Source organism: Cryptomeria japonica, chromosome 11 (assembly GCF_030272615.1).
Source record: "Cryptomeria japonica chromosome 11, Sugi_1.0, whole genome shotgun sequence".
In the NCBI taxonomy this organism is placed as follows: domain Eukaryota; kingdom Viridiplantae; phylum Streptophyta; class Pinopsida; order Cupressales; family Cupressaceae; genus Cryptomeria; species Cryptomeria japonica.
In genome coordinates, this window is record NC_081415.1 from 656,643,297 (window position 1) to 656,655,846 (window position 12,550).

Below are 12,550 nucleotides of genomic sequence, written 5' to 3' on the forward strand. Positions count from 1 at the left end.
CTTGTTTGATGCTTGGTTTGTAAGTGCCGAGTAGAGTACATACTTCTCGGAGTCATCTCCTCCCTTTGATTTTCCAGTTCTGGCAAATGTGGCTTGTTGTTTAGCTCTTTCTGGACATTTAGCAACATAGTGCCTGAATTTGTCGCACCTGTAACATTGAATATGAGAGAGATCCTTCTGGGAGGTATTCTTGCCTTGACGACCTTTCCTCTTTCTAAATTGTTTCTTCTTGCTTTTCTTATTGGAGTTTGTATTTAGGACTTGGAGATCTTCATCTATATTCTTTTGTTTGATCCCTTTCTTATTTAACCTTGATTTTTCTTGGAGATAGTTTGCCCTTAGCCTTTCAAACTTTGGATATTTAGCCCTTGCACTGATGCCTTGGACGAACATTTCCCATATACTAGGCAACCCATCTAGAGCAATGAGTGTTAATTCTTTGCTTTGGATCTCATATCCAAGGGTTGCTAGCTCATCCCTTAGGGCTGATATCTGCATGAAGTAGGCATTGACTGACTCCCCTTTGATCATAGCTATATGATTTATTTCTCTCTTTAAAGCCAAGGTTCTACTTGCATTGGATATCTCGAATGTATCTTCAAGTGCTTTGAACATGTTGTAGGCCGTTTCATGTTTCCTTATGATGGGCATAATATTATTCCTCACCCCATCAACTATGATTTTGATGGCTTTTTCATTTCCCTCTATCCATGTTGCTTTGTCAGGTTCAGTCTCAGGGTCTGTAGTTTCAACTTTTACAAATGATTCAACTTTATTTTCTCTTAGAATCATCTTAATTCTGAACTTCCATGCTGAGAAATCATCGCCTCCTCTGAGTCTATCTTCGAATCTAATAGTGCTGGCCATTTGGGGTAATGTGATGTTGGATATATTCTTGATTTGAATTTTACACAAAATTGAAAAGCCGCAGGTTCGATTTTACTATAGCTTTGATACCATGTAAATGTTTTCAATTTTCTATTCAATGAGCAAGATATATAATGTTATTGTATTTTTCATGTAATTGTTAATTCACTATATAATAAATCTGATTATTATATTCTATGTTGCAAGTGGAGAGAGAGCATTAATAATTTTGATGATTCTCAAACATCCACTGATCGGTATATATATATGCAAGCAAGGGGATCAAGTAATACCTTGACCGGTCATGTCTATTAGACATGGCCGATCAAGATATTACTTGATCGTGCCTTTTCAAAACCATAATCGTTCTTTACCGATACCAATCAGTGCGAATGTATTTAACAAATACAACCGATACTAATTGGTGTTTGTGCATTACGAATTATGATCGATGCTAATCGGTATTTATGTATTGGTTAAGAACCCAATATTAATCGGGATTTGTTTGCAAGGTTATATATATACAAATCAAGGAATACGATCACAGCAAGATCGTATATGTAAATATCAACATAAGTTTGAATGATCATGCATACGATCATCATTATCGGTATAAGAAAAACTGATAATGCAATAACATATAGAAGAGCAATCATAATAATCATCAGACAAAGGAATGATAAATGAAGTCTTATCATAGTCTATCGATGAGATAGATGATTGAATGAGAGAGTTCATTTATCTCTCATTCAATCATTTATCTTACCGAAGCTATCATGTATCAGCAAAAAATTGGGTCAAAACATTCATAGATGTTTGGGGTTCATGGTGTTCTATGTTCATTGGAGTGTTGACAAGGAGTTAGGAGATGGAGTTGTCACAAAATGATGTGTTATAGAGAGGTAGATGAGATGATATTGTAGGGATGCCTAAGGTGATTTGCAGCTCTTGGAAAGTGTCAAAGACAAGTTTATATAAAATCACTTGTGAGAAACCTATTGCTTTCCATTGGTGGTGAATTTCTTCTACCATGATGAATGCTCCACCTACCATTGTGAATTCTAGAATGTAGCAGTGAATGCTAGAATACCGTAGTGAATGCATGATTGCCGCTTAGTGGGACCAGCAATTTTGCTATAACATAGACAAAATCTTAAAGACAATGAGCTTTCATTGTTTGGTATTCCAATTTTTCATTTGGTCTTTCCCTTTTTTGAGGATAGGAAGATGGAGGAAGGCCATTTATTATAGTTACATGAAGTGTAAGATGTTGGCTCTCATGTTATGGTGGTTCTACTTTTTAGTACATCTTGTGATTGTAACAAGCATAGTTGTAGCCTTGTAGGGATTTTGAGAGTGAGAGGTGTTTCTGGTGTTGTAAGAGCTTTATTGTATTGTTGGAGCTCAAATATGCCATCTAGAAATTATAAACATTTGTAAGAAACTGTTACATAATGATTTAAGGAGCTTTTGGGCTTACTCTTGCCTGGAGTTACTCCCACTTGGATGGTTTCTCTAGGGAAAACTTATGTGTTTGCATATTGTGTGGTGTTTTTCTTGTATTTCTTTGGTATTTCTGATGTTTCCTTGACATTTCCTTTGATATACATGTGATATGTTGATTTGGGAACTATTTAAGGTCATTCGTGTGTGTGTTGAGGGTGTGTCAATTTCTGTTTATGGATCACTTATAATGTACATCATATCATGCCACTTTTTTCCTTTTATCTCCCAAAACCTAGTAGATAGATGTAAAACCTTTCCCTTTGTTTGTTTTACGTCCTCTTGATTCTCACTAGAGTCTATCATGTATCAACAACCCAAGATATCATTTTAATTATAAATGCTATTTGAAGCATAGGTTATGGTTGCAAGACAGATTCATCTCACATATCACACTCTTTTGTTACCAGATTCCTCTATTTAGGCCCTTGTATTGCACAAATTTAGTACTGGTTCAGGTTCAGGTCTAGGTTGTCATGGGGTTCACCCAGGGCCATCCCACCATGATTGCATAGACAAAAGAAAAACAGACCAAGACCAGTCTTGTATTTGACTATGGGAAGAAGAATGAGGTGCCGGGCCAATCCCAAGGCCATGACTGCACAGACAAAAGAATGAACAAACCAAGACTAGTCTAGCATTTCACAATGGGAAGAAGAATGAATGAACAAACCAAGACTAAACAAACTCCTTTGCAGTTTAATAAATGTATTGAGAAAATGCAGATAATGAAATAAATGAAATGGCAGCAGCAACATTGAAACAAGAGATGGAAATAATGGATCGCTTTTCGCATGTTTGATATGCCGGACTTAATGAAGGACACCATTAGCACTCGCACAGGTGATGTATGAATACGTGAGTGTAGAAAAGTGGATTGATGATGGCAATGCGATGTACTTGGTGATGCTGCAGGCATAATATTTGTTGTCTTGGTCTTATATTTCACCGCTACCAGATCTTGCTTTTTAATAGTATTGGCCTGAAAGGGATTTATAATAAGGTAATTTAGTAATGTGATAAGGATCTGGGCCAATCCAATGGAAAAGGTCTAAATTGTTGGGACTGAAGATGTGTTATAAGTAGAAGAAAATCATAATAGAAATCAACAGAATATAGGTAATTGTAGAATTGAATAGAAAATGAATAGAGAGCAGAAGATTGGAATACCATGCATGGAAGGAGAGCAAGTAGACAGCAAAATATATTGTAGTTTTATCATATGATTCCTATACATAAGAAGAGAAGATAACACCACAGCTTGTTCTGGATAGTTCAATATTTTAGATGTACAGGATAAGGTTGTAGCCTTGTACTTTGATGTTGGGATGTGCCTCAAGGAATATGAATGGATTCCCCAAACATATGAGCGGGCTGCGTATGTGATGATTTGATGGCAAGCTGTATGTTAATGTCTCTGTTCAAAAAGATGACTGAAATATTTGAACTGGAAGATGTGGGGAAAATTAGTACAAAGACTAACTTTGAAGTATTGTTTGTTAAGACCAACTTTAGGATATTTTCCTCATTTCTCTTTTTCTAATTTGTTCTTAAATCACTGAAGTACTTTTTGTCTCAGCTTAACCATAACAGCTACACTGAATTTGACTAATGTGACCATTGTCTGTGGATGCTTCCCATTGTAATAGAGGTTGTATCAAGGTGGTAGGGAGTAAACTATTGATATTTACCGATATCCTCTCACCTTTACACAATCAAGAGAAACTCAAAATGAACACGTTTGTAGAATTGCATGACTTCCATCTGTTTTGGATTACTAGATATCACTAAGGTTTACAGTTAAATGGTTTTTACATTATTCTTTGGCCATGTAGTTTTCTCTTTTTAGTTGAGAAATATAGGTCAAAGATGTCTTATATAATTCACTACTTATCACACTTTATTTATTTATTTTATTGCATTACTTAATTTCATAATACAATCCTTTTGTTATTCTATGTTTCATTTATGAAGATCTCTCTAAAGTATCTGTGCTGCAGGTCACAAGTGCCACAATAAAAATTGTTGAAAAGCCATGGGAGCGAATCTTAATTAATGGCACACCACATGAACATGGTGAGTTCCATCTACTATAGAAATGTTAAATTTAGTCAACTTCTTTAGAGGAGCTTTTGCCTAATTGAGATTCCAAAATGTTTAATTGATTTTCCTTAATATATTGTTTACATTTTACACATTGTTGACAGTCATGATGATCAAATGTATATTAGATTTTCATAGGACGTGGACAATTTTTTCTATCCTTTTAGTTTTTGTCAACCTTCTACTCAATAAGAAAATATATAAAGAGAAAGGCACACAAAACAAATTATAACTTTCAATAAGATCTTTGTGCACCCTTGCTGTTCATGGTGTTTGAAGGTAGGCAATCATTATGGATTTTGGGAAGAAGTGTGATTTTTGATCCTTTTAACTTGGAACCATTCTTAATTGGTGGCTCAGTAGTTTGGTAAGAGCATCATGTTCTATTTGCAACTTCTTTATTTGCATTTACTGTATTATGCTGGATCTTGTTATTGTAAAGACCTACCCCAGTTTGCCACTATTATTTTGCACTTTACCTTTTACTTATCTCTCAAGAATTATGTCAAACGGTTGCCCTTATGCTGATTCACAGAGTCCTCTTCTTACAGTGAACTTTACTATGCAACATTCTTCTACAGGGACAGCTCTTGCATTGTAAACGGCAATAGCAATATAACTCTACCTTAACATGCTGCTGTTCACAAACTGATGAGGGAAGATAATTCAGAAATATCAACAACTGTCCTCTCAAAACAACCCAACTGCTCCACCAAACTATTGTGGACCGTAGCAGCTGACTAAAGGAAATTCCCAGAACTATCCTACTGCAGCTGGAAATTGTGGTAGTATTTTATTTCAATCTGCTATCCTTATGCCTGCGTTGCCTTTTGAGAATTAAATACAAATTAAATTTGCTGGCTAATTGCGTTATTTCCTTGCTTCACATCTCTACACCCCCAAAAGGCAGGTCAAGCAGCTGAAGAGTCCTAATCACTTTCAAATTCCAAAAAGGTAGGTCATGCAGCTGAAGAATCCACACATCCAAATAAATCAAAACATTGGTACTGTTTTTTTTTTTTTTCTTTTTCTGATTTTCGTGTTCTTGTGAATTTGTCTTTTAGCACCACCTCTATAAGAGAGACTAGGCCTATGATTTCTTTTATAATTTCTCTCAACTACCAAGTTTAACTCATGTTCGGAAGATTTGTCTTTGTCCCCCTATTCATATTAAAATCCACAAAACCTTCATAGGCAGCGATTACCTTTATATTTTCTCTTTTGTCTCTTTCTGACTCAGATTTGTCTTATATTCCCTTCTTTTGTCTTATTGCGCTGAATCTTTCACAAAACCCCTTAATACTTACCATTGATCTCTTAAACATATTTGCGACCACAAATTACTTATTGCGATTTGCAAATTCCTTCGCACCTTGTGATTCGGCCATTCATACTTATTTACTATTCCTTAATATATATGCAGCTTGCAGTTTATTATTAGTTATTTGTTGCCCTTAGCAAGCATACAGATAGCTCAAACCAAATGTACATTTTTTTTCAGAAATCTAATTAAACATTTGACACAACCACAAATCTGAAAATTTGTCCTCAACAATCTCACATGGCAAACCTCAAAATACTGATCAAAGAACAATTGCACCACGAATGAGGGTTTTCGTCCTCACTTCAATATTCAGCACTATAACGATCCTAGAGTGGGATCTCTCTCAGAAGCACAAGGGTTTCCGTCCTTAGCTTCAGACCTTTGGGGTTTCCGTCCCGCGGGCAAGGGTTTGGCTCTCAGGGAACAAACTTCAGAAAACCACACAGTTCTCAATCTTCTTTATTATTCTCTCTGTATTTCTTGAGAACCCCAACTACCTTTTATAACTTGCCTGGGAAACTTCCGGAAGGGAAGAAATAAAAAACACTCTTTAATATAATGAATCCTTATAACTCCGAAAAGTGACTTTATTTTAAAATATTAAATATATTATCACTCAAGTCACTTAATAAATAATCAATTTAAAGTTGTCTTTTTTAATAACTCATCAGGACAACTTAAAAATTAATTATTTAATTAATTCATTAAATATTTTTTCACCCAAAAATTGGGGACATTACAGTCCTCCCTTCCCAAATATTGCTTGTCCTCAAGCAATACCATCTTAGCCCCAATACAATGAGTTAACCCAACCTGAACCTGAATATGATCCCAGGGTCCCAAGTCAACCTAGGAGATCTGCAACACCATTTGCTCATAACACAGTCTGGCTGGACACTTGTAAAGGGAACCTCCAAATAACCAGCTGTAAGAAGAGCAATCCAAAACTGCATCAACTCAATCAATTGCTGTAAAAATTGTCCGTCAAATAAATCAATCCAAGGTACTGTCAGAGAAAGCTCAAAGCAATCAGCATTAGCTCTCCCATTCCCAACTCCTTGCACTCTGTAACACAATCTCTTTGAAACCTAATCTGCTGTTGCAATTGCAAGTATAAGCTGAATGTAAGCAATAAATATAATCTGGTACTCGAACATTCAAGCAAAACCCAAACTGGTTAGCCCAAACAGACATCCAATCTATCTGAAGCCCAAATTTAGCCTTGACAATGAGCTGATTGTAATGAAATCACTCAAATCTAACTAAACTCACTTGGAAAAAAAGAACAAAAGGGAATAAGTGTTAAGAAAGCCTATTCTAATCCTAAGAATGTAGGAAATGATTGTTGACTTGGTGCAACCAAACCAAGCTTTTCTTTGCCATGCGGGAACAACTACACAAAGATGGTGCAATCTCCAAAGGATGAGCAGATCATTTTCATATTACCTTATGCACACCAACTTTATGAACAATGAGCATTAAGTAATTGAAGTGAAGCTATTACTCAATTTCAGTCTAACCACACGCACTGCAATTTGCAATCAACAAAACTCCAAGTGGTTTGAAGTTTGTGAACATTAGGCTTCACCATTCATCAACGTCTTCCATTTATCTAACACATCTAAACTATGAGAAGTAGAGACCATGGAACATGTTAAAATAGCACACAAGATCCACCTTATCTTCAATGAAAATAGTATGCTTATTATAAGAAGCCTTGGCAACAATATCTTTTCCTCCTAATCTACTCTAATTGCTACTTCTAATCTCTTCAGCTACTAACTATTAACCTTTACAAATGAGAAAACTAAGCCTTATATAGAGGATTCATTACAATTCAAAGGCTCAGATTGATTCAAGATCAATGGCCAAGATTACATTACAGAAACCAACCAGGAATGAGGTCAAGTATGTTGAACAAACTTTGAGGTAGTGCCATGTGTCACTTGCTCCTTTCGTTGAATGAGCATGATACATTGAACATGGACACGTTGACTTGGAGGAACTTGATTTGTTGAATGATGGCTGGATGCCACCTGAGCTTGCTTTGTAGACCATCACGAAGAAGTGTTTGTGGTTGAGCAATATCTCTTGATACTCAACATTTCTAGTTGCTCAATGTGATGAAGATGGGACATATTCCCAAATTGTATCATCTTTGTATAATCAAGCAAATTTACTAACTTTACTTAACTCTTTTGAAACTATTTGTTTCCTTGATCATGTTTGCACAATTTCATCCTTTTGCTTATGAACTTCACCCTTGTGATGCATTTCTACCTTCAACTCCGGAATATTGAATTGCTTCCTTCTTGTGATGCATTACCACTCGAAGTCATCTTTGAAATGTAAATCATATCTTTGATAGCTTTGATCTTCTTGTAATAATTGTAGAATTCCTCATCTTCATGCAAACCTTCATATTGTAATGTCTTGTGCACCTTGTTGAGTTCCACCCCTTGACCTTGTTGCAGAGTCTTGATGTGATGCTTGCTTTGATCTCGTACATCCTAACTTCTTCCTAATGACCTTTGGTTTTGAAATGTGAAACATGCCCCTGAAGTAGCATATAACCTCCTTAGTCTTTGACTTTGAACTCCTTCATGTTGTCATGTTTCTCAATTGGGATTGCCTCATTACACTGACTACTATTCTTGGATTTCCAAAGGAAATTCAAGATTGCTACAAAATCTCCTTCATCCCCAATATTGAAATTGTAAAATGTATGCGTTGACCTCCCTTGCACTCTTGTGTTTGCTGATGAAGTCTTCCTCTATCCGCCGATTGAAACATACTTGAACCTTGATTTATTCTCATGTTTGCATTTGCTCCACCTTCTTGTTCATCTTGCACACCTTCTCCAAGTGATCCTTACGCTCCATGAACCTCATTGCTGGCCTCCACCCTGAAATAAAAACATTTTGATCAGAGATTAATGTTTTTCAATTCTGGAAATGTATTTCAAGTCTGATTTATTAATTAGGATTTGATTTTCACCAGCTTTAAGGTTTGAGTTTCTCGTCTTGGCGGACTTTGATGGAGATTAACATTTTTGGTGTGGACATTAGACAAGTTCAATAACTTCAACACACTTGGGTGGAGTTTATGAAGGTTCAACACTTTGTAGAACGGAGCTTGAACATTTTTTATACTTTCACTCAAAGGGTGGCAGACTTTGGATCAATTTAGCATTTTTGGTGACTTGAAGCTAGCGGACTTTGCAACAACTTTACAATTTTGACTTGTGGCAAAGTTTGCTGAGGTTTTACATTTTGCATGATTGGATTTTACCTTGCAACAACAATCTTCAAAGTGGAGTGGCGGGCTTAGAGTGGGATTTGACATTTTTCAATGGCTGACTTTATCTCAATTCCCCACTTCTTACCTTCCAAAGTGGTAGACTTTGTGCAAACTCCCACATTTTGTAAAGTTTAATGGCGGAGAGTGTTCTCCCACATTGCTCCAAGTTCAATGGCGGACTTTGCATGAAGTTCCACAATTTTCACAACTTTGATGGTGGAGTTGAGTGAAATTTTACAATCTTATGCCTTAGTGCGGATTTTGAAGAGGAAAAGAACTAGTGGAGTTGGATAGGTGTTCAACAATTTTGAGTGGAGATTTGATCCTCATATACAATTTGATAAAAAATTGCAAAAGTTTAACATTGTGAACAAGAAATGCAAGATTTTCAGATTTCTCATAGCAACATTTCAAAATTTTGAAAACTTTGACATTTCAACAACATTTTGCATTTTGACAATTTCATTGTTGCACTTGACAATTCTAGTGTTCATTTTTCAACACTGTAGAGAAAAACTTGTATGAAATACTTGCAATTCTTGACAGAATTGCAAGTAAATTTTTGACTCCCAATTTGAACTTGCATTTCAACAATGTCTTGACAACATTTTTACAACTTTTCTTGCATCTTTGACAACTTTGCAAGTTTAACGACATTGATATGTTCTACAACATTGAGCAACTTTCAACTACACTATGCGTTCTTCATAATCACACCATTAATTTGAATCCTAGACTCACAACACATACCCCCCTTACTCATGAGAAAAGGCTAAAAACTTATGAAACTGCTGCCAAACTTATTCCTAAAGCATAAGATCTAGCCTATGGGCAAAAAAGAGGGGTCCCCATTTGCAATGGGGCGATGTGCGAAAACATCACAACAATATCATTTTTGAATATTGTAAACAAACCATTTTCTTTTTGGGATGGATGTGATGTTTCAACAGCTGTGCTTTGGAGATGAAACCTTGTAGGCATGGATAGTAATCATCATGAGGATGAAAACCTTTTGGGTATAGTACAAGTTCTAAAATGTCAAATAGAATCTTTAGTGGTGTCCAGTTTAAATATTGGAATATCTAGTAAGTTAATTTGACGTTGGAGCACTTTTTGGTATTTGTTATTTGTGTTTTTTGTAAGGGTCACTATAGCAACATCAACATTTGCTTTGTTTGTTATTCAAGCATTTTAGTAAGGGATATCTTTGTGGTATCAAAGAAAAATTCTTGCTAGCTCATGGAAATGTATAGGAGTGGAAAACACATAAATGATAAATAAAGATCAGAGTTTACGTAACATAATTAGCATCCAAAAGAGACAAGATCACCTCACTAAGTTGTTTATACCCGACAAAGAAATAGTAGCTGCAACTTAGGAGAGTAGGAATGGCAATGATTATTGAGAAGAATGTTACAGTTTCAAATGAATACACCCACCACCATTCCATTGTAGATCTAGGATGATATTAGAACATTGCAGAGGAGAGAGATCGTATGGAAAAGACTATCTAGTAAATTCCATTCTAATATCCGCAAAACCCATGTTTTTATGGAAAGACCAAAACCAGGATCTAGTAAATTCAATACTTGAAAACTCATTTTGGTTCCAACGTGCAGTTGATTGAACATGAACTGCTTCCTTTCTTTTGCAAGTCCAATTGATGATCCAGTGTTCTCAACTTCCTTCTTGTGGTAATTCTATCAAGCGTTTGATGATTCTCCACTAATTGTCCACTTGAATGGATAGGCTCTGGTCTTCACACATTCAATTGTTCATACGTTCAAGTTTGTTCAACCCTCCTAGCACCAATTCCGTTGATGTTCTTTTTAGGACACTTTGAACATAGAATTAAATACCAACTATTCTATCCTCTCTTGAACAAAGAAACCTCATATGCTAAACGATGCGATCAAATAAGGCAATTCCAAGGTTTACAATGCAAACAATCGACTTTATATGGTGGATAGACTTAGTGATTTGTTGTGATATGCTGGTAATCACAAAGGGACTTACGTTTAATCGGAGTGTGGAATCTAACTTATCTCACTTGGAAAATAAAGAACAAAAGGAATAAAGAGATAGGAAATCCAAGCTAACACATAACAATTTAAGAAATGATTGTTAACTTGATGAAATCAAACCAAGTTTTTCTTCGCCATGAGGAAACAACTACACAAAGATGGTGCAATTTCCTAAGGATAAGAAAATGATTTTCATATCACTTATGTGCATCAACACTATGAACAATGAGCATAAAGCAATTGAAGTTAAGATTTGAATGGATTCGGTCTAACCATACATTGCAATTTGCAATCAACAAATCGCAAATGGTATGAACATTTAGGCTTCACTATTAATCAACAATAAGTTCTTCCATTCATCTGATTAACTTCATATTAAACACATCTAAACTATGAGAAGTAGAAACCATGCCACATATTTAAAAGTCATACAATGATCCACCATAGCTTCAATGAAATCAAGTTTTTATTTCTCCATAGTCTTGGCAACAATCTCTAACTTCCGCCTCCTACTATACTCTACTAACTATCCACTTTTAACCTTTACAAATGAGAAGGTTGAGCCTTATATAGCTATCCCTATTACAATTCAAGGCTAGCATTGATTTTAAGTCAATGGCCGAGATTACAATACGAAACCCTAATTAGTGTTAGTTACTGCTAACTCCTCTTTGCCCAATGAGATCATTACAACATCTACAACACATGTCCTCTTTAATTCAGACCAATAAGAAATGAGGTTAGGTATATGTGTTTTCGGTCTCGTAAGATGAGTCAAGTACATTGAACTTGGATACTTAGACTTGTAATCTCTTGATTGGATGAATGTGACTAAGCACCACCTCATCTTGCTCTTATAGATCATTACAAAGAAGTCTTTGTGTCTCGGGCAATATCTCTTGATACTCAACATTATCCAACTGCTTGATGTGCTGATGATGGTTCATATTACCAAATTGTATCATTATAATGATCAAACCTCTAACTTTGCTTAACTCTTCTAAAACTATCATTATCATTGATCAAGCCTCTAACTTTCTTCCTCACTTGGTCAGCTTGCATTTTAATTGTTTGAGTTTAAATTGATTGAATGTCAATCAGGTCGGCTGTTCTTATAGCATTTGTTTTACATTTTAAACTTTCACTCTCCTCAAATAGGGCCAACTTAGGCCTTTTTTTCTCCTTGGGGTGGGTTTTGGAGTGTTCAGGACATCTCCAAGTGCATTTTAGATGTCCTTAAGGACAAATTAGAGCGCTAACCTCATGTGCATTAATGCAAGTCAGCTAGGAATTGGTTTAATTTTCTTCTCTTTCTGATTAGGTTGGCTGGGGTTGATTTCACCACTAAAGGGGGTATAAATAAGGCTTCCAGTGCTGACATCTCTCCACACCATTCACCTTTAAGTCTGCTCTGCCTTGTATGATGCGA

At 35.7% G+C, this 12,550-nt stretch overlaps 1 protein-coding gene across 1 annotated transcript in view; it reads left to right on the plus strand.

The window, feature by feature from the left end:
• The window catches only part of LOC131041187 (uricase-2 isozyme 2), a 99,239-nt gene that overhangs the window by 44,758 nt on the left and 41,931 nt on the right, over positions 1-12,550 (plus strand). Inside the window, exon 3 of the mRNA XM_057974186.2 lies at positions 4,371-4,446. Coding sequence (XP_057830169.1) covers positions 4,371-4,446 — 76 coding nt within the window. The remainder of the gene's footprint in view (positions 1-4,370; positions 4,447-12,550) is intronic.